This window comes from Lates calcarifer, linkage group LG13 (genome assembly GCF_001640805.2).
Source record: "Lates calcarifer isolate ASB-BC8 linkage group LG13, TLL_Latcal_v3, whole genome shotgun sequence".
Classification (NCBI taxonomy): domain Eukaryota; kingdom Metazoa; phylum Chordata; class Actinopteri; family Centropomidae; genus Lates; species Lates calcarifer.
Window position 1 is genome coordinate 21,487,853 of NC_066845.1, and position 27,965 is coordinate 21,515,817.

Below are 27,965 nucleotides of genomic sequence, written 5' to 3' on the forward strand. Positions count from 1 at the left end.
ATAAACTGCTGTGATCCTGAACAACAAGATGCTAACTCCGAGCGAATGACCCATTTAGAGAGTCTCGTGCTTTTCTCTTTAAATATTTTGTGATTTTTGTGAGTGATACACGTTTGACGTAACGAGGCCCTGGTCCGTGGCTGTCACGTGATCTTTGGCGTGTGCCATAACCGCTGGTGTCGTGTAGTCTTCGGGTGTAACATCACTGGCTAGTAGGTCAAAACACGATGGATTTCAACGTTAAGAAATTAGCCTCAGGTGCCGGACTGTTCTTCACACGAGCTGTCCAGGTAATGGAGCATTCGTACTAAAGCTCGTGCAGAGGACGTTTGTTGACAGCCAGCCGTTACTGACCGTAATGCTGAGCTAACGTAACGCTACGCGTTTAGTAGCCCAGGAAACAGTTAGCTGAACCTCTTGGTCATAGTTGAGGCCTACGTAATGAAACACAGCTCTGTGTAAATGCTATCACTGACAGGGATGTTAGCCGTTAACGACGCCTTCATAATGTTACGTTATCATCCGAGGCTAGGTAGCTTACCGGTGGCGAGTGTGAAACGACCGTGGACTCAGTGAAAAGCTTATCAAAATGTAGTAGGTGCGTTGTTTTATATTATCTGGACATTTGATGGTGACAGGTGGAAAGGGGGCGTAAATGGATATCAGCTGAGCGCGAGCGGGTCATGAACTGGACCCTGCACGACGTCACGACGTCCCGTAGATTCCATAGCTTTTAATAATAAGTGATGAAACGGGCGACCAGATAGCCGGAATGGTCAGGGCGCGCACTAAATGAGCCATAGTGCCCTGTCACCGGTGCGATTCTGGTTCGGCCGGATCCTTGCTGCATGTCATTCCCTTATTGTCTCCCCGTTTCCTGTCTGCCATCACTGTACTATCCTATAGAGGCATAAAGCCCAAAAAATAAAAAAAATAAAAAAAAGCTATGTCAGTCTGTGATAAAAGGTCAAACAATAACAGGAGGAGCTGTGTTTGAGAGTTTGTGTTGTCTGCTGTGTCTCAGTTCACAGAGGAGAAGCTGGGCCAGGCTGAGAAGACTGAGCTGGACGCTCACTTTGAGAACCTGATGAGCCGTGCAGACTGCACCAAAAACTGGACTGAGAAAATTTACAGACAGACTGAGGTCCTGCTGCAGCCCAACCCAAGTATGACATACATACAGCTATCCTATCATTACAGCTGGAAAGTACATGTTATCTTCTTCAGTCTGTTTTTCTTCCCCTATTATAAGACAGATGGCTGTTGTGAGGGGGATGATCAGTTCAGTTATAATATCTTAATGGATTAGCCATATGCAATATCCTGATCCTATCCTGATCAAATGCAAATATCAATAATAAACAAAAAGATAAAGTTCAGCAAAGTAAAGCTGGGCTTGGCACACTGATGGAGAAATGAACCAACTGTTTTCAGATTGATTAAACCACAGTCACGGGTTGTGTACCTTAAAGAACACCTTCAATTTACTGTAATCCCTGTGACAAACAATACAGTGAGACATCACAACTTGGCATAACAGGTGTTGTTTGACCTTGGGGGCTCTATCATGTCTTCAAATCAAAGTTTAGGTCGCTGCAGGATGAAGGCATGATACTGTATGTCACCTCAGGCTGTCCAACTCATTGTCACACTAAATGCCTGTGGAATGATCAAATGTTCAGCATTTCTTTTTCATCTCTTCATCAGTGTATTTATTACAATCAGACAGTACAGTAGCAGTAGTAGTACTAGTATTATAAACAGTTTAATACTGAAGGGACCACAATGGTGGCATTGCATGTTTTAACCCATTAACTGGAAACTGTGTATGCTCTATTACTTCTGACAATATTTCAAAGCATATCTATATTAATGATTCAATTAAATCATGTCATATGGTAAACACAGTGGCAAAAAACAGTAATTGAGCCCTCTGAGATGACCTGGTTTTCTGCATTAATTGGTCATAAAATATGATCTTATCTTCATCGAAGTCACATCTACAGAGAAATACAAAGAGCTTCAGCTGATATCACACAGACTAGTATAATCTTTGTTCCTTTATTGAACACACTCATTAAACATTCACAGTGCTGGTGGGAAATGTAAGTAAACCCTTGGATTTAATAACTGGTTGAATCTCCTTTGGCAGCAGCAGTTACCTCAGTATCTGCAGATCAGATCAGATCAATGTTCACAAGGACGTTTGGACCATTCTTCCTACAGAGCTGCCTCAGACATTATCCTGTAAGGTACTCTGGTGAACTGACCAGACCCAGAGGCTGGACAGCTGCCTCCACCCTGATCCATCTCTGTGATGGTGTTTTTATGTTGGTCTGCAGAGGCCTTTTTATACCAGATGTAGAGCTGCATGTTCTTCACCAACAGTCACAGAACATTTTCCTAGTGGTGTTGTGGAGAGTCCAGCTGCTGTTTGACAAACTTCAGCTGCAGTGATGTTGATGTTAGTTGTTACTCTGAGCTTCACCTCACTGATCACTCTGTGGCTTTGGACGAAATCATCTCCATTGATACAGTTTGTCTGTGGACTGATTAATATCTAAACTCTCACCCACATCTCCAGTCAGGTTTCAAGTCACAGAGTTAAAATTAAATATCCAGTAAACAGTATGGCCAAAAACAATGCAATGATTTCTGTACTTTCAGTGAAAATAAGTTGTGTTTGTGTACAATGGTAACTCAGATGATGATCTGACCATTTCTTATGACACATTTACACATAAATGCAGATAATTCCTAAGGGTTCACTTACTTTTTCTTGCCACTGTAAGTGTCTTTCCGGTACAATTTTGAATTTCCTTCCATTTTTTTTTTTACCTGAAAATGAGATAAAGGAAATAATAGTAATGATGATAATAATAGCATGTTTTGTTTTAACAGTTCTTGTGTTGTAGGTTTGGCATTTTCTCTGCAATACGCATTTTACAATAACTAAAAAATAGGACATTTACTCTACCGCTGACTTAGGATACATTTTTATCGTCTGACCTGAGGCTGTATGATACTGTGTGACTGGTCTAACACACACAGTTGTTGTTGTTGTAGGATCACTGTTTTAGCACTGGATCGCTGTTAGAAGCTGTTACCAGAGCCCAGACCTCACTCATCTTCATTACATTTGAGAAGTTTGAGTAAGGCGTTTTGTCTTTTCGTAACATTTGCTAACATCACCTGCATTGTCAGAAGAGTTTAAATGTGCCCTGTGGAGTTTTCTTGTAAACAGTCAAATGTTACGTTTGCATGCGTTTGTCATCAGAATACACAATATGCGTCCTTCAAGTCTAAGAGTGTTGAATGTACAGTGGAGTTTTCAGACCCCTTCACTTTTTCACACTTAATTGTGCTGTAGATTTAATTTAAAATGGAAATGAAATGAAATGATATCAGAAAATGCCTGACAATCGAAGTATATTCAGACTCTTTGCTGTGGCTCTCTAAATTCTGTGTCATCAGGTGCATCCTTTACTTTTATTATGTATGTAGAGTCCCACTATTGGCAAACTGAATCGAATTGACATAGTTTAGAAAGGCACAAATGAAGCACTAAGCTCTAAAGCTCAGAGTGTTCCCAGGAGGTTGACAGGATCTGCCAGGAAGAATGGGATAAACTGCCCAAATCCAGGTGTGCAAAGCTTGCAGAGACTTACGCAAGAAGACTAGAAGCTGTAATTGCTGCCTTCTACAAATTAGTGAATTAAAGGGTCTGAATATTTTTTTTAAACATGAAATGATCTCACTTGGTTATTGAGTATTGATTGAGGGGCAAAAATGACAATTTTATCTATTTGTAATCAAATATTTCAACACTACAGAGTGTGCTAAAAGTGATCTGAATACTCTCTTAAGCCACTGTATGTCCTTCCTTATAAAATGTTTGAAAAGCAAATTTTCTGTGAATATTTTGAATTGTAAACATCCATATTTACTATCTTCTCTGTGCACTACTGCCACCAACTGTTGAGATATCAGAAAAATATTGCTCTGTAGTGCTACTAGTGGTCAGACACTCCACAGAGCTCCATAAGAAAGGGTCAAACTTACAAATGCAACTAAAGGCAAATGAAATTTACAGTTAAAAGGCTGAAACATACAAAACCACTGGTATGGTCCTGTTATGGTAACTGTGTCAAATACTGTGTGCATAATGTAGCATATTAGCATTATTTCCAGGTATATAGTGATATGGAATGACATACTGTAGAATGGGGAGCTCTAACATATGACTTTTTGATTCTTCATGCTACAGTTGATCACACTGGTGAGTATTCTGCCTCCCGACTCTGGTGCCCTGCTGTGGAAACCTTTCATGCCTTTGAATTATCGGTAGAAAATAAGCAGTTGATGAACATTAACAGGACCAAATCGATACATGATTCTTTGAGATTCACTCAGAACAAAGCTGGCTGTTAAATACATTTAATGCTCAGAGCAGAAGCTCAAAGCATCAGTGTGACTTCAAGGCGAAGCACTTCTAGATGTACATAACCAAGGGTCTGATCTTCTTTTGACACACAGCTGATTGTGAATCAGCACATACTATACATGGGTTTATGATGACTTAAAACTTGTGCTCCATTTTTAATGAGATATCTGGCTCTGTCCAGACACTCTTTTGTTCATTATGGAGGGGATTTTTATCTCATCTTTCCTGTCTTCTTGCTATATAGCTGAGGCATGATAAGTGGGTATTCTGTCCATGTCCAAAAATAGAAGAGTATCTACTACTGCTTTGGTTTGTCAGATTTGAGCACTCTATTAAATCCAGGCCAAGAGGAGCCCGAACATAATATGTAGTCTAGAGACTCTGTCTTTCTGAAGGTGCTTTTAGAGATAAAACCTGGTCACAGAAAAGGAAACCACCTGCATGCTCTTCTAGGCAGAGCATAGAGACAAGTTATATGAAATGAATATAAAAGAAAGGATGACCATACCAAACCTGTCACACTGCATGCTGCAGTTCCATCAACAGGCACATTTAAGAAGGATGTTTATGAAACCTGTCATTGTTAAGAAGTGTTATTTTTGCAGAAAAAACTGAGAAAATGTCCTGAGTTAGGAACTTCAGCAAAGTTGGGGGAATTGGAAGATACAAGGAGATTACAAGGAGCTTTAATATCTGTCTTTAATATATATATCTAGGTACCTACTTTTAAGTACCTAGCATTCATAGCTTCAGAAACTGGCTGCTCAGTGCTCCTGATCATAAGTAAATTGAGTTGGAGTGTCCCTTTTTTTAAGGTTTGAACTGAGTCAAGTAATTTACATGTATGCAAATATACGCAGACATGAGACACTCTTTCAAACTAGTTTACTGAATTCAGTAGCACGTTTTAGGAGCTTGGATGAGAAGTGAAGCCTATTAAGTACTCATCAAACAACAGTCAACCTAACACGAGTCTAACACACACCAAAGGCTCGTGCAGGTTACAGTAGTTAAATGCTAATATTTCCATTTTAAAAATATTGTTAATAGACTATTAGGAAGCATAGAAGTGTAGTGTAGAATGCGGACAGAAAACCACACTATCATTTTTTACCTTTTCAGAAAAAATGATGAAAAAAATCTCTTTAACAGATCACATTGGGCAGTGAAAGCTAGAGGAAGAGAAGCTAGTACAAAAACAGGGCAGGATTGATCCGTACCATAGAATTTGTGTGCCCTCATTTCTACCGTTTTCACAGTTCCCACCCATCCTGTTAATATTTTCCCCACATCATCTTCCACCAGGGATGTAACGATATCAAAATCTCATGATACAATAATACCTTGATGACAAGTCCATGATACGATAATTATTGCAATATTTTAAAAATTAATGAAGATTTTTTTTTTTTTATTGAACAATGAACAAGGCATTAATTTTAAAGTACAACAATAGTTTGTCGTATTCTCTGACATGTAGGTAACTTCGTGTCTGCATTTTGTTTTTTGTCACCTGTCACCTTTTCTCCTCTCTCATTTTGTGACATGGGGAAACCAGAATGTTTTCACACGTCAGATCTAAAAGATGCTGGAGCAGCCACAGTTTCAAAGGCTCCGTCTCTCTCTCTCCCCTGCTCTGTTCTCCCTCGCCTCCAACACCAGCATCTGCCAGCTTTGCTGTAGATTTGAAGAGGGAGCAAGCAGAGCGCAAAGGATGATGGTCTAAGTAGTCCTCATTCCCTTCACTCTACTCCACTGTGGCTATAACAAAAGTACAGTTTTGCCCAGAAGAACTATCGTTTGTTACCCTCCAGGTCCAGGATGGTATCCAGACATTTTTATTCTCACAATATTGAGAAATTGATACCGTTACATCCCTATCTCCTACTGGTTGAAGATGTTATTCTCATTACTCCACCTTGACCTTATATGGTGCCGTCTGTGTTTGTGGGGTAGATAAACCATACTTAACTCTTTTTCAGTGTTTTCCTGCACACAGGGTGCCAACTGCAGATTTCTGCCTTGACATACAGTTTTCCACAAGTACAGTATGACTTATCAGTTAGCCCACTAACTTAATTTCTTAGTAACAATTTAAGTCTCAGTGAATTTCCTATGTCAGTTTGACAAAACAAGTCATGACCCTTGTATTCGTATGTGATTAACAGTAGAATTCATTTTGCACAGTTAAAGGTCGAGTGTGCAACAGGCAGACATGGAATATAATCTACAAAAATGTTTTTATTGTTATATATAATATTTTTTAAACTAATCATTGAGTTTTCATTCGCCTAGAATGAGCAATTAATATCTACATAAGGAGCAGGTTCTCTTCCACAGAGTCTGCTGTGTTGCGCCGCCATGTTTTTACAGTAGCCCAGAACAGACAAATCGAACCAAGAAGTGGCTCTATATAGGGCTGCACACACAAACATGTAAAACAAGAGAAGAGGATATAAACATAGTCTGAAGTGACAACAAAACATAACAGACTCTCACACTGAAATGAAAAGAGTGCACATAAGTCATGTAAATAACATACATTATATAACATAAAATATTTAGTTTTCTTGACATAGTAGGCAATGCAGAAGTTAATGCCTTTTATCACCTGACGGCCACCGTAGACTCTCCGACGTGCTTGGAGCGGGAGCGTTCAGAGGACAGGTATTCAGTTGGCTGCAGTTAGTGTTCTCACCACTAGATGCCACTTAATCCAACACATTGCTCTTTTTATCACTGACAAGTATGTGAGCAATAGGTAGTTCTGAAAAAAGATGAATTCACAGATCCATAGAATAACACAGAAACAATGTCCAGAAACATGAATGTGAACCTAAGTAGGAACGCCCTGATCAAGTTTCTTTCACTCTGTGTGAATCTTTTCAATATTGTGCGGAAATATTGTTTTGGCCTCTGTATTGAAAAGATCAACTTATTTTCCTTGCTTAATGTGTTTACTCGTCAGCTCCAAAATGTACTTGTGGAAAATGTGTTTTCTTATGTGTAGCTATGTACTTCACTAGGCTAAACTATTCCATGATATTCATTTATCCTATGTAACAGACATTAGACTTGGGTGGTGCTGGTATTTTAAAGTCCTGGCAAGTACTACATATAATTACAATTATCAAACTTCCAGGTGCTTTATGTAGCATTGATTTACTTTTGTCCACGAGGGGGCAGGAAAATATGTTGCAGCTGATGCTTGGAGTTGTGGTAATATTTCTGACCTGACATCTGACATAAAAGCTGACATACGAGCTTCTCCCACACAAGTTCAGTCACGTTCAGGAATAGAGGATGAAATCACGTGATGATCTTCATTTTCAATCCATAGGTTAACTAATCTGCTGTCTTGTTTTGGCATAAAGCCTTCCTTAAAGCATGTGTGACAGCAGTGGGCTCTCTTTTTATAAAGGAACATTTGATCATGGTCCTCCACCTCCACCTTCACCCCCACCTACAAAAACAACACCCACAGCCACCAGTCCTGCAGTAGTTCTTTATGACTGTGGCAGTATGTTGGGCTTGTTGTCCTGCTGCAGAATGAATCTGAGACCAGTCAGACACCTTCCTGATGGACATGACTCGAAACATCTGCACAGTACTGTATATGTTTGAAGGTATTTTGGAAATCAAACACAAAGATACCACCCAAGGCTAATAGACATCTCAGTCATGTTATGTGTGAGTCTTTTGTGATATACAGCAGCAAGAAAAAGTATGTTCAGTAATTCCAAAGGGTTCACATACTTTTTCTTGCCATTGTATCAGTGTTGGATGTCAAAAGAGCGGCTGTACTCTGATGCAGTGCAGGGCATCTGTAAAGGTTATAATGTTCGGAGTGAGTCAGAGGTTTTGATTCACCTCTATAAGATTTTTGAGGGTATAACGTGTGATCTTTATATACTTTATTTACATTGCAGGCAGTGGACAAATTAACAGGAACCTTATATTCTGTCTATGTTGAGAGGATCATATGTATTAACTCTTCATTATGAAGAAATAACCAATTATGTGCCAGTTATTCATGTCTACGCAGGTGGTCTTGTAAGCACTGTTACAAGAAAAAGTTAATCCACCCCTATTCATTGTAAAGTGTTCATGTTATTTTGTCCCCCATGCTTTTTTTTTTACTTACAGATGCTGCAGTTGGATAGAGAAACCTCTCTCTCATGTGGTGATTAAATAACTACTACACCCAAAAATGACTTTTATTCTCTTATCACATCATAACCTTTGATGGCTCACAGTAAAAGTTTTCCCATATATTGCTTCATGGCTGCAACTATTACTTTCATTATTGACCAATGTGTCAATTATTCTCTCAATTAATCAATTAGTTTTTTGTCTATAAGCTAGAACCAGGAAAAAAGAAGACTCAGTCGATTATTGAAATAGTTGTTGATTGATTGATTGATTGATTGATTTTTTGTGAATTAATCAACTAATTGTTGCAGTGGTATCAATTTTCAACAACTTTACTAGGATAACCCCTTGAGATTAAACATCTTGTTTAACACACACACATATGTATATGTATAGTACATATGTTATTATTTTTAGGTATAGTTTTTATTTAATTAGCATGAGGAGTAAAACGGCTATACGTTTCAGGTGCTGCATTGTTTCCCATCTGTTTCATAACTTTAACTGTCCTTGACTTTGTCTGCAGGTGCCAGAATTGAGGAGTTTCTCTATGAAAAGTTGGACAGGAAGGCGCCGTCCAGAATTACCAATGGAGAGCTGCTGGGTCAGTATATGCAGGATGCAGCAAAGGAGTTTGGCCCAGGAACTCCATATGGTAAGTATGCAAGCACAAGCTTCAAAGGGCTAAAATCTGGTAACATCAGGACTCTGTTTACACCCTGTAACATGCAATCTCTATGTTAATCAAGAAAAACAGGTTAACACAAGGTATAAATGCATGCAGAATACTCTGCAGCTGGAATGATTGGACTGGTGGCTCGCAGTGTTTGTGAATTTCAGCTAAGAGTAAACGTAAGCTGTACGTAGAACCTCTTCCACTAGAATAAAATCTACCCAACAAGTGCAACAGTCACTGAAATCCTCCTCTTCCTATCTTAAAGGAATTCTACGCAGGATTTGGTGTTTGCTGTTTGTAAACACACTATTCAAAGTTGGCCCCTCCTCCTCCTCCCCGTACCTATATCAAATGATGACCTTGACCATTAAAGTTAATTGTAATTAATCAAATTGTATTTTTTTTTATTTTGGTTTTATAGATGTAAGCAAATTTTTGATTTAAGCAGAGCTTAGAAATTAATCAATTAAAAAACCAACACAAACTGTTGTAGCACATTGGATCATTTGACAGTCGTGGCACATCTGGTGCGTCACACAGAATGAAGTAGTTGTTAAGGTACAGTAGCCAGGTGCTGATTCAGGGGCCCATCTCAGAACAAGGCCCAAGTGTGGACTAGAGTTCAACTGAATGGATCTCATCTGTTTTTTTGCAGGCAGCACTTTGATCCAGGTGGGGGAATGTGAGAGAAGATTAGGAGCAGCAGAGAGGGAGTTCCTCCAGACATCAGCCATCAGCTTTCTTACCCCACTCAGGAACTTTCTGGAAGGAGACTGGAAGACCATTTCAGTGAGTCTGAAACACTACATCCACTGATACTGGTAGAATGGCCATTCACAGTAGTCATTCTAAGACATTGTTAGGAAGAACATTGCACTGTTAAGAGAGAATGGATTGTTGAATTGTTGTGCTCGGATTTATTACTTATGGGTTTATCCAGTGTACAATGCTGGATGATGCTTACTGTCCTGCAAACAGATCTGTGATGCCACAACAGCTCCTAGTCAAGGCTGAGATTATTGCTTATCCAAGGTATATACAAGTGTATCTCAAAAAATTAGAATACCATGGAAGAGTTAATTTTTGTCTGTAATTTAATTAAAAGTGAAAAATGTAACCTTCATATATTCTAGGTTCATTACACACAAAGTGAAGGTCTCCTGGTAGACAGCTGCATTGATTTTGGACCTGATAAATGGTAAATGGACTGTACTTATATAGCGATTTTCTAGTCAGATTGACCACTCACACTACATGTCACATTCACCCATTCGCACACACATTCATGCATAAGTGCTCACATTCATTCACTGATGCACACGCATTGGGGGTGATTTGGGGTTCAGCATCTTGCCCAAGGAGGAGCTGGTGATCGAACCACCAACCTTCTAGCGGCTAGTTGGTGGGCGATCGCTCTACCTCGTGAGCCACAGCCTCCCCCAAAACACAGTGGACCAATACCAGCAGATGATATAGCATCCGAGTCATCATTGACTGTGGAAACTTCACACTGGACTTCAAGCAACTTGGATTCTGTGCTTCTCCACTCATCCTCCAGACTCTGGGACCTTGATTTCCAAATGAAATGCAAAATTGATTTTCATCTGAGGACTTTGGACCACTGAGCAACGGTCCAGTTCTTTTTCTCCTTAGCTCAGGTAAGACTCTTCTGACACTGTCTCTGGTTCAGGAGTGGCTTGACACAAGGAATGCAACACTTGTAGCCCATTTCCTGGACACGTCTGTGTGTGGTGGCTCTTGATGCACTGACTCCAGCTTCAGTCTTGTGAAGCTCGCCCAGGTTCTTGAATCGGCCTTGCTTGACAATCTTCTCAAGGCTGCGGTCATCCCTGTTGCTTGTGCACCTTTTCCTACCACACTTTTCCCTGCCAGTCAACTTTCCATGACTCAGTGAGAGTCTTCTGGACAGCTGTCAACTCAGCAGTCATTCTCCATGATTGTGGTTGTGTGTACTGAACCAGACTGAGAGATCCATTGTATTTATACTGCATAAATAGTGATTTACCTAAACTCCAAATGAGATATTCTAATATTTTGAGATATGTTATTTTCTGTTTTTCTTAGCTGTAGACTGTAATTATCAACATTAAAATGAAAAAGTGCTTGAAACCATTTAGTTTACATGTAATGAATCTAGAACAGTGTTTCCCAACCAGTGTGCTGCGGCACATAAGTGTGCCATGAGAAATCATCAGGTGTGCTGTGGAAGATTATCCAATTTAACCTGATTGGTACTCTAAGCGAGCGGTGTGTAGTGACATGCAGAACAATTACATGCTCTTCCACTAGAGGCAGTATCGCCCTAAATACGAAAGTACATAGTCATGCTGTGAGTGAGACAACGCCGCGGCTGTGCCGTGGCTCAAAAAGGTTGGGAAACACTGGTCTAGAATATGTACAATTTTTATTTTCTGAATTAACTGACAAAAAATATTGAACTTTTTCACAATATTAAAATTTTTTGAGATGCACCTGTATAAAAATGATGTACTTTTTTAATAGTCATCTGAACATGATGGAAGCCATGTTGACTGACTCATCTTTATATATTTGGAGATGTTGGGATCGTCACTACATACAATAAATAAAATTTTGTGGGCCTGAACCATCCTCTGTACGGTATGAGTTGGATCCACCAGACGGTCTGGCAGAATGTGAGGCTGGTTTGCATTAAGAGATTATGGCCTTGCTACAGAACTTACAGCTGCAGCACACCTCCTCAAAAATGTTACAGTACATCAGAGCTGTGGTGGTTTTAGAAATGTGAAGCCCACATAATGGGCAACCTGTGTTTTCTCCCACAAGTTTCTGATGCCTGTGAAAAGTGTTCATAGTGAAGACAGCATTAAAGAAAATAGATGAAGATGCAGCAACTGCTCTCATAGTGAATAACAACTTGAACACTGTGATCGAATCTACTCCATAACAGCAAGACAGATAGTTCTATATATTGTAGCCATCACTCTCTAGCACAAAATGAATGAAAGAACGTTAACACAACTACAGTGGGTAGTGCAAGTACACACATGACCTATAAATCCAGCTCTACATGTTCAAATATTAAATTTCACAATCTACAGCCCACAAGTATAAACCTTTAGTAACAAGACATTGAGCCACACCTCAACTGCTCGCTGATTGTGTCATTTTATGTTTCTTAGAAAGAACGGCGTCTTCTGGAGAATCTTCGCCTGGACCTGGATGCCTGTAAAACACGTCTGAAGAAGGCCAGGTTGGCTGAGGCTAAAACTGCGGTGAGTTCTTTATCGTTGCCTAGCACATAACCTCATCTCTGCACACATTCCCATGTTCATTCTACTGAATTAAAACTTTTGGTGGTGCAGGTATTAACCATGTCTGTCTTTATATTCACAACCATTTCAGTGCGAGGGTGAAGTGAGTATTAAAGACTTTCAGTATGATTCACTCGTTATGTTCCTCTTCTTGTCTCACTTGCTTGGAATTTATTTTCTGTTCCAGTCATTTATTGGTAGCAGGAAACTAGTTATAACTGGTAAAAAAGCAAAGACGATGACTGATAAAACATCTTTGACCTGATGTTGACTAGCAGGAGAAAGCAGAGAAAGCTTGTTTATTTAACAGTGTGAGAACAACTTACTAGGATCTGATGGTTCATTAAACTCCTGCATCACAACTTGGTTTTTCTAAGTAAAAAAATACAAAAATGTGACTGTGTATAAATATTATAAATTCTATTTGGATAAATTCTTCATAAATGTCTTTATTTGGAAATGGAAATGCTTTCTTTTCTGTGAATGGAGATTAAAGTACAATATTGCATTTTTAAGATTTGGATTATAAATTAGCAATTACTCACTAACAGTCTCTACAGCTGTCCTCCATCACCGAGCCTGGCATGCATAGTTTACCTGAATATTTATAAAATTTACCCGTAATAGAAATAAGTTTACTGAACAGTTTTATAGATTGCTGCTGTGAATAGTGGTGAGCTGTGGTGTGAGGGTATCTGCTGGAAATAATCAAACTCAGTGCACACACACAAAAATGCTGACAAAGCCACAGTGTACAATACATGGAGCAAAGGGATGAATCAGTGCCCACTGTTCTTAGTGGAACTTGACGAATCAAACTAACAGATCAGTTTTTATGCCCTAGACTCACAAGTTCCCTTAGAGCAAAGGTTCAAGATTTTATAATTCATCAGTCTCAGTTATGCAAATCACTCTACACTGGAAACATGATAAAAAGACTTCCTCAGACAAATAACAGCGACAGTGGTGATAATAATGCATTTTAGGGTGGAAGTCGTTCTGATACATGCTCGTGTCTTGGACTAAACATGACAAATGGGCAAAGTTTAGTTAAGTGCAGGACTATGTGGTTAAATACAGACAGGCTTACAATTTCTGGACATCCAACAGTATTTCATGCAGTAGGACTTGTTGGCTGGTAGAGCAATATAAATGACTGCTGTCCGCATTTTTACGGCACTGTGGCCTGTTCAGTCTTTTCTTCTCTGGAAAATGGATAAAAAATTAGGACTTTTGAGTCAAGGCAAAGAGAACTTTTTATGCTCCAAAATCCAAAGATCCATCTTTTTTTTTGTCCCACATCTAGACAGACCAGTTTCTTTTAATCTGTTGTGTAAATGCATGGGCCTTAGAGGAGGACAAAGATTTTGTATTTAAATCTGACTTCCTTTTCACATCATTATGAATTCTGCACAAAAATCCGTTGGCACTGTAAAATTAGTTTGTACCACACAAGTGCAAATAAAGTCATGTGCCTGAGATAGAAATTGAAAACTTCACCATGATCTAGGAATGGATGTCAGAACCCCCTCTGCTTTTTTCAAAGCTTCTTTTTGTTTCATTGTTGGACAGAAAAAAGTCTGACTTTTATCAGAACTTTCAGTACAATGTTGACAGCCGCACATTTTGCCGACTGACACAGTCAGACTTTTGCAACCTGTATGCATGTTAGCATGTGCATGGGAATCTACTGCTGACGGGCCTGAAATCTATTAATATCAATGATTGGCCCATTTACAGTGGATTAGTCAGGTTGGTGAATTACACATTAGTCATGAGTTTTAGTAGTGTGGAGAGGATGTTGACTTACTGTTGTGTTGCATCACCTCTCTGCATCTTTCTTTTTATGAGTAAAGACACACCTAACATAAAAGTGTGCAGGCAGGTAACAGAGGTTAACTCTGGGAATCACAGTTGTCCTTTTAATTTAACCAAACTGCACAACTTTTATTTAACAAACTAAATTTAAAGACAGAATGAAAATTAAACTTAGGGTCAGGGTTTTCAGACATGTTTCTCTGTAGCAACATATTAGAGGTCCATCCACATGAGTGACATTTGATTTTAATAGACGACATATGTAATACATAATATCCTACTGATGTATTAGTTAATGTACTAGACTGAATTATCACTTGACACTGATACTAATAATACAGAGATTGACCAATTCATTGTCTAATTTTTCTATGCTGCTTAAAGTGTAATTCATCAAGATCATGGTTTCATTTCTGCTCTGCTTTCCGATTGTTTTGTCTGCATTTCTTGCAGTGTTTGCTGAAGTTTGCTTGCCCTGTATAAATGAGTGCACAGTTATACAAATGTTAAATAACCTTAATGTTTCTGTAGATGGCTCCAGATTTTCAGGAAACCAGACCCCGCAACTATGTGCTTTCTGCCAGTGCCTCTGCGGTAAGGTGACAATTCTGCTTCACTAAACAAAACTGGACATGTACAATGAGCTTTAGCTAAGAAGTAATGTAGTCATTTTATGTAATAATAATTCTAAGGTGGCCCATATAAATATATATGATCAGAAATAAAGTGCTTTTTAAACTGAAGTTTGTAAACTGAAGTCAGTGACTTTGATTGACCAATTCACTGTAATAATACTGAATTTTACTAATGTGTTTCCTTCTGGTAAGAACACTGATTAAGATCTAAGAATTGCATACAAGACGTCTGTGTCATGTGTGGTGTAAGGTAGTAACAGTGAGGGTTGTGCTGGCATACCACTGAGTGTACTCAAACTCTGTTAAGCCTGGTCATTGTGTGAAGTGGGTAGTTCAACTACTGGAGGTCAGCAAAAACAAGATGTCATGGTGCTAAAAAGAGCACTAAATGACAAACATCAACAGAAACTTCTCACACTACACCTTCAACATAGTCCACCTCTTTGGCTATATGATCAATGTCTTGTCTTCACTCTTCTCCATTGTTCACTACATTACTTCTGGCAGAGTTTCAATGTTATAAGAGATTTAGAGGTGATGTGAAACTAGTGTTTTAGCTTTGTTGTGGAGAAAGGTGTTTGTCCTTGTTTCACTCTATAGTTCAGAGTCATCTGTACTGTTGTCCTATAGGACTAACCATCTAACTTTCATAATGCCCTGTGTTTTGGCTTTACCAATACTTTATTTGTGATGTCCATGTTCATATCAATATCTGGGAGTTTAAAATTCCGTACTGCAGTTTCTTGTTATTTATTAACCAACATATACACTGAGATACTCTGCAGTAGCTCTTGTGTCTTAACCTATACAGAAACATCTGGTTCTAAATATATTCTATTGATTTGAAAGTTAACAGCATCTTGTAAAAACTCAACTTAAACTGTGACATTTTCACTCTATAGGGTCATACACCATAAACAACAGTTACATCATACTAATGCAGTGTTTCCCAACCTTTTTGAGCCACGGCACAGCCATGGCGTTGTCTCACTCTCAGCATGACTATGTACTTTTGTATTTAGCACGATACTGCCTCTAGTGGAAGAGCATGTAATTGTTCTGCCTGTCGCTACACACCGCTCGCTTAGAGTACCAATCAGGTGAAACTGGATAATCTTCCATGGCACACTTATGTGCCACAGCACACTGGTTGGGAAAGACTGCACTAATGAACACTTTTTCTCTCCTCTTTTTTTGCATGCTTTGGCCTCTCAGCTATGGAGTGAGGAAGTGGAAAAAGTGAGTACAACAATGTTTTGGCTGTGAGCTTTGTCCTACTGCCTGTTATGCTTCAGTGAACAACAGTGACAATCTGGTTTCTGATCATGTCTAATAACAAACCTGGGCACAAAGCTATTCCCAGCACAATAAAGTGTCATGAGAAAAACAGAACATGTTTACAGTGTATGATCGGATTTTACTCATACTTCTGTTCTGCACCTAGTATAGTACAGTGTACAAATAATTTGGTAATTCAAACCTAAGATTGTTCCCTTATGAAAACACCTTGGTATCAATTACATCATGTGTCTGTGAAAAGTTTGTGACTTCCTGACCTATACAACAGTTAAATCACTCGACCTAACAGATTATTTTTTTGATTATAAATCTAACATTCAGTCAGTTCATTTCAAAGGATATGAAAGACATACTGTATGTCACTAATATTGTTCTTGTGGTTTCAGGCTGAACATGAACTGCGAGTGGCCCAAACAGAGTTTGACCGCCAAGCAGAGGTTACACGGCTGCTTTTGGAGGGCATCAGTAGCACACATGTATGTCTGCCATGCCACTTTAGTTTGTACAGGCAGCAAAATATTTTTTTCAAACCACACCAAAAAGTTCTAAGATGTGCTTTTCAAAACTTGATATATAAATAGAAATTTGTTTGGCAGTTGTGGTGGCTGCATTTATTCACATTTGTTTGTACTTTCCAATGTCTATGAGACATTAAAAACCATACTCTAAATAAACTTTAAACATAAACATAAAAGGAGCCACTTGTCTGCATAATGAGTATTTAAACTTCTGGAGAATTGTAATATTACTACTACTACTTTACTGCTACTTTTGCTTAAGTAAAGGACCTGAGTTTGACTTCATTCAGATGAGTTTTTTAAAAAAATCAGTGTTTCTGAAAGAGTGACTGTTGTGTTGCTTACCTTTAGGTGAATCACCTGCGCTGTCTGCATGAGTTTGTGGAGGCCCAAGCAGCTTACTATAAGCAGTGTCATTTCCACATGCAGGAACTACAGAAAGAGTTGGGAAGGTGAGAACCAGTAATATGGGATAACCAGTCATCTTCATACAGTCAGCTTTTACTCTGTGGTGGCACCAAATTACTTGCAACGTTTCAGTTAAAGATGTTAATGAATAATCAGTGATTAATTGATCACATTTGATCGATCAAGAATATAATTACTAGCGGTTCTTAAAGCTGGCACAACCTTTTGTGTATTTTTGAAACATATTTTTTCAGTGTTAAAGGATAACTGAACAGTGTGTACCATAAACAACTCTAATCAGAGTCATGATGCAGACACAGCTGGAGTTCACCCAGACTGCAGCAGGAACCTGTTGTCTGCATCTCTTCATCCAACTTGTGGATCCAATGCTTTTCATTCCTCCCTGCAGTATCTATCATTTCACAAATGTCATCTGCCCATTTGTTCTCAACAAGATGTTCCACTGAACAGACTCACCACACACACTGATTTGTTACTGTTTGACACAGATGCCCAGTTTACCTTGCATGTGCTTCAAATTTTAAGGCACTGAAATTGTATTAAATTAGCTCCACATAGTGTAATTGTTCAGTCAATTTTTGATTATCAACAGCCCTAGTTCATGGCAGTGTTGATCTAAATCCCAATACAGCGAGGAGGAATATAGATACGTACAGTATCTGGCCGGAACAAATAAATGAATATAAATTGAGTTCATCTACGTCTATTGCCTCAGACATTTTCAAATTTTGTATTTGATAAATGTATTGTTATAGATATAATTTTGAAAAACTTGGATTTGTCCCCAGTACCAGTCAGGTCCACTATTTTGTTGTTTTTGGTTTTGTCACATCATGACAAATCATTTTCATTGTCCCATGCCCTCAGCTCTGATGAGGATGTGTGAGTATGCTGCAGTTTATCCTTCTCTTTGTGTGTCTCTTCTGACCCATATATTTTCTTGCTTTTTTGCTTTCTCAAATACAGACAGGTGATTAAAGTTAAATGAAAGATCTGAAAACAGTGCTTCCACATGGGGGCACTGTTTTCATTGTACAATTAAGCAGTTAACATTCAACCTTCAAACCTTCAAATTGTAGTCAGCAGATCACATTTAATGACTGTGATGCTTGAGCATTAGTGTGATATGTAAGGAAAAACTAACTCTTCCTCAGGTGATGGGAATATCAATGCAGAACATGATCAGACTGTGGCAGCAACAACAGTTTGTCAACAGCTTCATAGAGAGGGACATTATAGTAGGGTTGCAGTGCATGAACCCCTCACTACAGAGATGAATGAACATGTTCTGGTCTCTGTGCTGGTCTACAGAGATGTGGAAAGAAGTGACAGTCAGATGAGTCTTCCTTCACCATATCCTCTACAAGTGGATGAGAGAATGCGTGGCGTACACTGAGGAAGGGATCAGGCCTGACAGTGGCATTGTCATGCTGATAATCCTAATAATATCCTGTAGTCTGTGATGTGCCATTATTTTCAAAGCTTGTAGTGTGTGCATGTTTAACACTAGACAGATGATGATTTTAAAACTCCTGCAGTCCAGATTAAGACACTTTATGTTAATTTATCACCCATTTGTATATATTAAGCATAAATGAAATAGTGCTGGAGACTGGAAATCAGTGGATTAGGTTGTTATTACGAACTGATATTTAGGAACAGAATTAAAATCTCTGCTTTTCTACCTAGTTGGGTGTTTTCCTGACCATGAAATTAATTTTGCCTGTCAGTGTGGTATTATGATGCATGTGAGCAAATCCATCTATGTTTAGTTCAAACGTATGGAAGGTTTTGTTCAGTTGAGGAATCCAGTCAGTAATTGGTATTGTAGTAGATACTGGGTCGTAAATGTTGCACGATAATGTTTCTGGCCCAACATCACTCCACTAGTGATTTTATCTATGAGAGCAAGCTGACAAACTTGTGGCAAATGATGATGTGGCAATTTAAAACATGAGAAAGACTGACAGAGCATAAAATTGATGCAATCAATTGTTGCATTTGCTGATTCTGTTGCATTCGTACTTCCCTGTGATGTTTCAGAGCTATGAGACCATTGATGTGACTGGTTGAGAGTGTGTTTATTAATCACTGCACCCTGTGACCTATTTTCCGCTTAGTCCAGCAGTTTTACACCTTGCACTGCCCAACAACCATGAACCAAAATAACAGATATGCTTTTAAGCACCCACACAGTTCATGCACCCAAGACCTACCACTTCATACAGTCTTACGTGTAAATGTAACTTGTGAAATGTTTGGTTTTTGCTGTTTTTGTTGTTTTTATGGTATGTTTGTATTTTATACTGTATGTTCTGACCATCACATCTGCCTGCTTTCCCCCAGGCTCCCCAATGCTTTTGCACTGAACTCCACTCACTCTATGGCTGCTGCTGGCTCTGCAGCAGAAGGCATCAGCAGTCCTGTGGAGACAGATACTCTGAAGATTGAGGAAGTTCAGGCGCCAGCTACAGGAACCCGCAAGGCCAAAGTCCTTTACGATTACGATGCTGCTGACTCCAGTGAGCTCTCCCTTCTAGCTGATGAGGTGAGGTTTCATCATCAAACTGCAGCCAGTGGGTCAAATAAGAACCATTGTCCACTGGCCACTTTAGGTGGCCCCCCTCTGCTACAAAACTTTGTCAATAAGTTAGAGTTGCTCTAGTTCTTGGTCAAGTGATGGGTTTCAATAGCCAGCTGTGTTTTGGACCCAGTTTATGGTTGGTGAAGTAACTGGATTCGATTAGCTCCAATGTTGATAGGTACTGTACACACATCCCTACCCAACATCAGTGCATTATCAACAGAGCTAAACTGCATACTAGCAGCCACCAGACTGTATTTCCTGCCTTATTTGAAGACAATGTGGATGGTAACATTAGTGGGACATGTTCACATGCTGGGTAACTCACTAACTGCCTGCTGCTGTGGCTTGAGATGTCGCCCCTGCCGAGGGAAGACCCTTCCCAGCTGCTAGTCACTGAGTCAGTATAAGGCTAGTTCCTTGCAATTACATGTTAACACACAACTGCTGTCGGTTCAGATGTGTTCAGTCATTTATTAGATTCAGCCGTATGCTGATTTGACACGGGTATTGTGTGATGGGTGGTTTGTATTGAGATGATGACTTTGTGCTCGTTGCATGAGTGATTGATAGGCTTTGGGTAGGGTACCGTCTGGCTTGACAGATGTATTTAGTTTCATTTCTGCAGTAAAGACATCAGGAAATGCTGTAAACTTGTTTTCACTCATCATGAATGTATTTTCCTCTGCAACTTAAACTGAACTAACCAAACACTACTAAGAAAAAAAAACTCACTGTATATGGACTGACAACACTTGTTAGCTTAGCACAAAATATGGCTACAAACAATCCTCAGTGCAGTCCTCTACACTATTCCTTGCTCCATGCACAAAGAATATCTGTTGAAGTGAATGGAAATGCAAGTGTACCAGGGGAGACAACATTGCCTTGTATTATGGCCAACATGGTCTGCAGAATAACTGAATACTGCAAGAAAGATTTTATTTTTACATTTTAACTGGACTGCGATTGACTGGTGATCTGTCCAGGGTGTACCCCACCTCTCGTCTCAGCTGGGATTGGCTCCAGGTCTTTGATGATCTTTAAAATTCTATCTCTATCTATTCTATTAGAAGTGAAGAAAGTCCCAGTCTGTGATGAGGGTGGATAAATTTTGTGTTAAGGGACCCAGTTCTCTATTAGAGAGAGTACTTTATTAAGCCGTTTGAATTGAAAAATATTGTCAAATATGTCAAATATTGATATGCAATTAATTGCAGTTAATTAATTACAAAGCCCCTAATTAATTCATTTTTTAAAATCAAGTCCCACCATTAATAATAAGCAACAAACTGTAACAAAAAAATTAGAATAGAGACCGAACTATAAACAACAGACCATACTCAAACTGATGAATGATGCCCAGTAATATACTGGAAATTGTCAGAAGGCTTCCCCACCACTTCCTAAAGTCGGTAAAGGACTTCCTCTCTTTATGGAATAGGAGTTTTTGTGTGAGCCCTTTTTAATCCTGCTCATGTGTTTTACGAGGTTTTGGTTCCCTCTTCTCCTCTCACTCACATGCTCTGGGGTACTTCCAATGAATGAAGACACAAATGAAAGAGTGACAGTGATGAAAAGGTTAGAAGCCACAGAGTTTAGGGAAGAAGTCACTTCATGGAATGTAGTTGGCATATATAAGAATATGTCCACACACTGTCAAAATCTTCTGTTTATCATTGAGATAAACAGAACAGGATGCAACAAGGAATTAAAAGAGCACCAGTGAAACTTCACATGGTGAAAATCAGTGTAGAAAACTCTTGCATTAATCTTTGTTCTGTTTATTAATTAAGGTTACTGTATCATCATAGTTGCACACAGATTTAATATTTGCATCTGTTCAGTGGAGCAAAAGATTCATTTTTCTTGCGTTAAACTGTTCTGTTCTCCTCTGTTCATCAGTGTCAAAATCATCTGATGAACTGTTGTTCAGTGACTCACTATGATTCAGTTTGATGAAGTGGTCTCTGGTGTCAGTCACTTTGTTCAGGCATGCTGAAAGTCATCCTGTCACTGTCAGGAAGGAGGGACATTGTCAGGAATTTAGATAGGAAGGATGGGTGGAGAGTGTGGAACTCCTTTTCCCCTCAGTGTGTTGATGAGGGGGGGCAGGACATGTCTTGGGTTTCTTATACTTATTGATGGAGTATATGGGTTCACATGCATTCTTACAGCATTTGCAAAAAAAAAAAAAAACTAAACAAAGAAAAAAAAAACCCACCAGATGAGCTGTGTTTGAGACATGTTTTGCAACCTGCTTTTGGGAAACTGCCTTTTCATGCCTCATGAAAATAAGTGATAGTGATTCAGAGCTAGTCAAAAAATCCACAATCAAACATGTTTCTGTATTGTTGCTCTTGTTGTTTTAATAGGATGACCTGTTCAGCAGATGTTTCTGTTGACTCATTACTGTGTCTGCATTGCTTATGCAATCTCTGTCAAATATTGTGTTTTTAAGTTCATGTCACTAACAGGTCACCACCTGCTCAAAGGAAGTGGAACCAGAGAAGTGTGTAGGAGATTTTGCTTCATTATGTCTTAAAGTAGTATTTCCTCAGAGAACTTACTATAAACCATATTTCTTTGTTCTCTAGCTTAGCTGATGAAAACACTGATAAAAACCTAGCTTAGTAACCAAAGTTGCAGAATAGACCCTTAACAACATGATAAACATTTGGATATGTAGCAAGTGTTGTATGTACCAGGGCTGAATCCACATTGCTCCTCCTGAATCCAAGGTTCATCAGTTAGTCAAAACCTTCTCCCCAGCACCATGGAGTAAACTTTCCCAGGGAGGCTTATTCGGTGTGATGCTGTGATATTTACAGCACACCCTAGTGCCACCACCCCAGTCTGCCACTTCACAGGGACTGTCCCTGACTTCTAGGCAACATTGAAGAGGTGTCTTCAGACTCCTTCCTCCACAGAGGACTTTTTGGCAGGGTTCAGGGGCTCCTCAGAGTTCTCTTTCCACTACTCATTGCACTATCCTCGGTCCAGGTCAGCAGTTCTCCTCCCTGGCTGAACACATCCTGAGCCAAGCCCTGCTTCCCCTTCCTGAATTGTCGAACAGTTTTCCAGAACTTCTTTAAGGCCAACTGAAAGTCCCTTTCCATCGAAACTCCTCTGATGCTGCAGCCCTTCTTACCTCCTGGTACCTGTCTCCTGCTTCAGGAGAACAACCAAGCCTGGAGGGCCTCCCTCTTCAGACACTGCCAGTGAGCTTCCCTCACTGCCAGTGTCCATCAGCAGCTTCTTAGGTTCCCATTGCAACAGACACCAAAAACCTTATCACAGGAAGTTATATCTCTGTTGTTCACTGTGAGCTGTGGGAATGTCTTCACAGGATGAACCCCCTTTTTAATGACTATGACATTTCCTGTAACACCAGCCTCATGAGAAAAAACTTGAAACCTGACAACTGGTAAAGATCAACAGTTCAACAGCACCACAGACCACATCCTCCAGAATGATCATACAGTTGAATCAACAACTCACTAAAACAGTTTCAATAAAGACTGAACGTTATATCCTTTACAATAGTAGAATTTATTGACCTTGGACCTTGGGCCTTCAATAGGACCACATGGTGTAATCAAACATAATCATAAACTAATATCCAGAGCCCTGTTACATGGAGGTTCAGCATATCAGTTTTCAAGTTTTATTTGGGTTACGTAATTTCCCAGAGGGAGTCATCCCAAAGGGACCAATAAAGTCTGTCTAAGTCTAAGTGGTTTTACAATAAACAAAATCCAGAAAGGGTTAGAAAATGTGTAATATGTTGTTATAAATGACCAATTTATTCATCACCCGATTAAAAAAAAAAAAACTATTGCATGAAGTATCTGACAGTGTACAGCCTGTGAATGGTGTGTTTTCAACAACAAGATGAATTTAAATTTAAATAAAAATATATCAAAATTTATACAATAGTTTGTTTAAATCATTAGTCATTAATCTGCAAAATGTACAACATAATTCAGGAACTGTGATTTGCTTGAAGGACTGTATCATTTATTTTTATAGCAAAGTGTGGATCATTATACAGCCTCATTTAACTGCTCACCCACACCTGACTCCCCTGAGCAGCCACTCCTTCACTCTCACTCGCCCACTCACTCCTCTAGCTTACTGTTAGCCATTAGTCTGCTCTTCCATGCAATTGCTAACAAAACTTTCTCTCAATCAAATACAGTTTCAGAGCAACTGAATTCAATTTCTTATTATCTTTAGTTCCAATTCATACATTTACTTTCAGATTATGCTGTTCAGAGTAAGTATTCATGAATGTCTGGAAGATGTTGGGATATTGTCCCACCCACAACTCAGCAAAATATGACTAAGACAACTGTCAAAATCAAATCTGGCAGGGAGAAGCCATTAATTCAGTGAGATACCATTGGAAGAAAAAATATGTTTGGACCATTTCCCACTGTTTTCCAAGACTTGTTGGTCCAAGTTGATAGAGAAGCATGCTTTGTCTTTCCACAGAACCTGTTTCTACTGCTTCAGAGTCTAATGGTGGCGCGCTTTACACCACTCCATCTAACGTTTGGCATTGTGTTTGGTGATGTAAAGGCTTCATGCAGCTGCTCTGCCGTGGAAACCCATGCCATGAAGCTCCCGGTGCACAGTTTTTGTGCTGATGTTAATGCTAGAGGAGGCTTGGAACTCTGCAGTTACTGAGGCAGCATAGCGTTGGCGACTTTTATGCACTGTGTGCCTCAGCACTTGGCAACCCCACTCTGTAATTTTACAGGATCAGCCACTTTGTGGTTGAGCTGCTGTGGTTCCTAAATGGTTCCAATTTGCAGTGGCTAGATACTTGATTTTATATACCTGTAGCAGGGTTCTCTGCTGGATTTATTGCAGGCAGGACTTTTTTAGCTAGGTGTACTAATAAACTGCCAAATCAGTGTACAATGAGTACAGTGCAAAATGATCAGATTTGGGTCCTGGTTGATTTGGCAACATCTGTGGTTACTGGTCATAACAGCAAGAGCTAAATACTGCAGCCAACACTCCAGCAGCCTCTTTGTCAGAAATACCAAACAATGTAGGAAACAATCAGTGCAGACACAGTGTGTGTGGCTTTAATAAAGCTGTCAGTGAATAATAATAGCAACTGCAATCTGATTTCATGTCTCAGCATGAGTAGTTTTCTACACAGTAAAAGGATTTCGTGGGTGGAGAACTGTTGGTGTTTCCTGTGACTCGACAATAAAGCAGCTCTGATTTGCAAATTGGACACTTTTAACAAGCAGGAGCAGTAGGTAATGATGTGTGAGCTTTAGTAGTAACTTGATCCACTCTCATATGGCTGTAGGAGAGTGAACAGTAAACAGTGAGGCTGATATCAGTGAGATCGAAATACAAGCAGTAACGCATATTCCTTTTCCAGTGTCTTGTGCGAAGTCATTTGAATGAAAACTACTGTACAGAGAGGTCATTACTGAGTGGAAATGCATTGAAATGGTATCAAAACAAGTGACTAATTTCAAGAAAATGTAAGGGATTGTAATTTTAACTAACTCCTCGTGTCCATCTCATCACAGCCAGCTTTGCTCGCACTGTTGCTGAACTTTTTGCCAGCACATCAGCCCACCATGAAACTAGACACCATTGTTTTATATCAAAGTTGTTTTTCTTTATTTTCTTTGAATCCTCCTTTATGAGTGTTAACCTTTGCTGTAGCTGTACATTTTGAATACTGGGCTTCATCATGTGCATGTCCTGTGTGTTGCAGCTCATTACAGTTTACACAGTGCCGGGAATGGACTCTGACTGGCTGATTGGAGAGAGAGGAAACCAGAAAGGAAAAGTGCCTGTCACATACTTGGAGCTTCTCAGCTAAAGAAAACACACACACACACACACACACATGCATGTGCGTGTGAGTGGGTAATACTAATGCGCATGTGAGTGTGAGTGGATAGTAAAGCCATGAGGATATTTCGTTCACTTAATTTCACAATCTTACACTAACCTGTAACCTCCAACAGCTCTCCTCCACACTAAGCATTAACACAAGTGTTAAGTTGAACACACACACTCATCCATGTGCTTCTCAGAGCATAATAAAGTATATTCACACTGACAGCAGTGATGATGGAGACACTGTTACAACGAGAAGGGTAACAATCATTTTGAATTTGTTTGGTGATTTATTATGATGTGCTTTGTTTTTCCTATTTATTTCCTGTTTATTGTTGTGCATCCCAAAGGTTCAGGTAGACCATTCCATGGTTGGATGTAGACAACCTGTGACACACTGTCTTCAGACGGGTTTCTGACCAAGTTATATTGTTGATTTGTTATTTTAAAAGTGTCTTTGTCTCTTAAAGCTGCCTTTGTTCATTAATTCAGTGCTGAACTGTGATGGGAACACAGTCACGCCTCTAAAATATGAATCCAGCATGATGGCCACAAACACTTTGTGTGATTTCTGTTTAACTCTTTGTCAAGGTTGCACTGAGTGAAGAAATGTTTGAGTAGTTCATCTTGAGAAGGCAGTCACATGAATGAAACAAACATGCAATAACAGCACCTTCTTGATTCTCCTGGATAAAGGGGAGATGACAGTTTATCTGTGTGACTGACGCTCCTCACTGAAGAAGTGAAAACAAATGTGGGGGGGGACAAAAAAAAAGAAAACAGTAGTGACATTGTGACCTCATCATGACACACATGTCTTCATTTTACATTTCCTGTAATTACCAGACAGGATGAGGGAAACCTTTTATGCTTTATGGTTTATTTTAAATCACATGCAAAAAATGCTCCCTAGTTGTGATGCAGACGTGTTCTGTTCCTCTCCTCTCTTCCAGTGTGACATGAAAAAAGAACTGCATGTGTGATGTATCTTTTTTCTTTTTCTTTTTTTTTTTTTTTTTTTAAGTATGACAAACATTAACTTAAAATGAAAATCAGTTACTATGAAACAAGTAAAGTTATTCAGGGATGGGTTATCATTTTTAACTCTTGGGAGACAGATTTACCTTAACTGCTGATAGGAATGAATGTAGTCCCTGTTTTATGTTAAGTGAACAGTTGGAAGGAACTTTACTACAGTTTTGTTGGATCAGTCATGTCATTGTTTTGTCTTGATCAGACTTTCCTACATTTTTTTTGTTGTTTTTTTGTTGTTTTTTTTTCTTTGCTTCCCACGCCTTTCCGCAGCACTGAAGATGTCCCTTTGAACAATACGAACAACACCTGTGCAGCGAATAAAAGTAAACACTCCCATCCTAACTGCCTTAAGACGATGGGAAGGCACTGCTAAGGCCACCTGCTGCAAACCAGAGAATGTGCTCTTCTCAACAAAATATCCAGAGACTTAATGTACACCACCTACAGCATGCCAGATTCTAACTCCTTCTAATAACGTGTGTCTCTTGTGTGATTTTGGTTTGCACTTCAGTGTTTTTTTTTTGATTTACTGTGTTCCTGTTTGTTGCTCTTTTGTCTGTTAATACTTGAAAGTGTCTTAGTGCTGCATGTGCTACAGCTAGTAGCCTGTCTTGCTGGACGTGTATGTGTGTATATGAGTATATAATTTGCTAAGTCTGTTAATGTGAGATCTAGAACACCAAAATGTTTGCACAAACACAAATATGTTCTCTCACAGGCAGTGTATAGACATGCATGCCCTCTGTTATTTTTCTTTTTACCAGGCAGGCCTCAGGAGTTTTTGTAAAATGAGCAGCAACAAAAATGCAAAAATCTGCCAGCAGAGAAATGAAATGAACCTGTTCTCACCTGCTGTCAGTGAGACAAACAGGGGTTTAATAATTCTTGTTGGTGGAGGAATGTAATTCCCATCATGTACCCTGCTCTCTACTCTTGTGCTCATTTCACAAAATATTGGGGAATATTTTTCTTCTTTTTTTCTTGTTTATTTTTTAATATGACAGCTGTTGTGATTCTGTTGTACCTCATCTTGTATTATTATTTTGTCAAAATATGTATTGCCTGTTCCTTAACCATCCCGAATGAATGAAATGTATATAATTTAATAAAAAGTCAGATTTATTTGAATTCAGTGATTTTTACTTGTCATTGGAAACCATCTAAAAACCACTGTGGTTGAA

The 27,965-nt window shown here is 39.2% G+C and overlaps 1 protein-coding gene across 5 annotated transcripts; it reads left to right on the forward strand.

The window, feature by feature from the left end:
• Positions 1-27,912, forward strand: LOC108878427 (endophilin-B2). 5 transcript variants are annotated; one of them, XM_051074932.1, is made up of 13 exons: positions 1-290; positions 1,025-1,166; positions 4,268-4,279; positions 9,123-9,251; positions 9,928-10,061; positions 12,455-12,547; positions 12,678-12,689; positions 14,936-14,998; positions 16,255-16,278; positions 16,725-16,814; positions 17,208-17,308; positions 19,632-19,833; positions 22,873-25,615. In XM_051074932.1, exons 1-13 carry the CDS (start codon positions 228-230, stop codon positions 22,906-22,908), a joined length of 1,101 nt encoding a protein of 366 aa, XP_050930889.1. In that variant the 5' UTR covers positions 1-227; the 3' UTR covers positions 22,909-25,615. The 5 variants fall into 5 exon arrangements, with proteins under 5 accessions (XP_050930889.1, XP_018524628.1, XP_050930888.1 ...); XM_018669112.2 differs by lacking the exon at positions 22,873-25,615 and adding an exon at positions 25,622-27,912 and having other exon boundaries at positions 4-290; XM_051074931.1 differs by lacking the exons at positions 12,678-12,689; positions 22,873-25,615 and adding an exon at positions 25,622-27,912 and having other exon boundaries at positions 5-290.
• Positions 27,913-27,965: the final 53 nt, after the last annotated feature.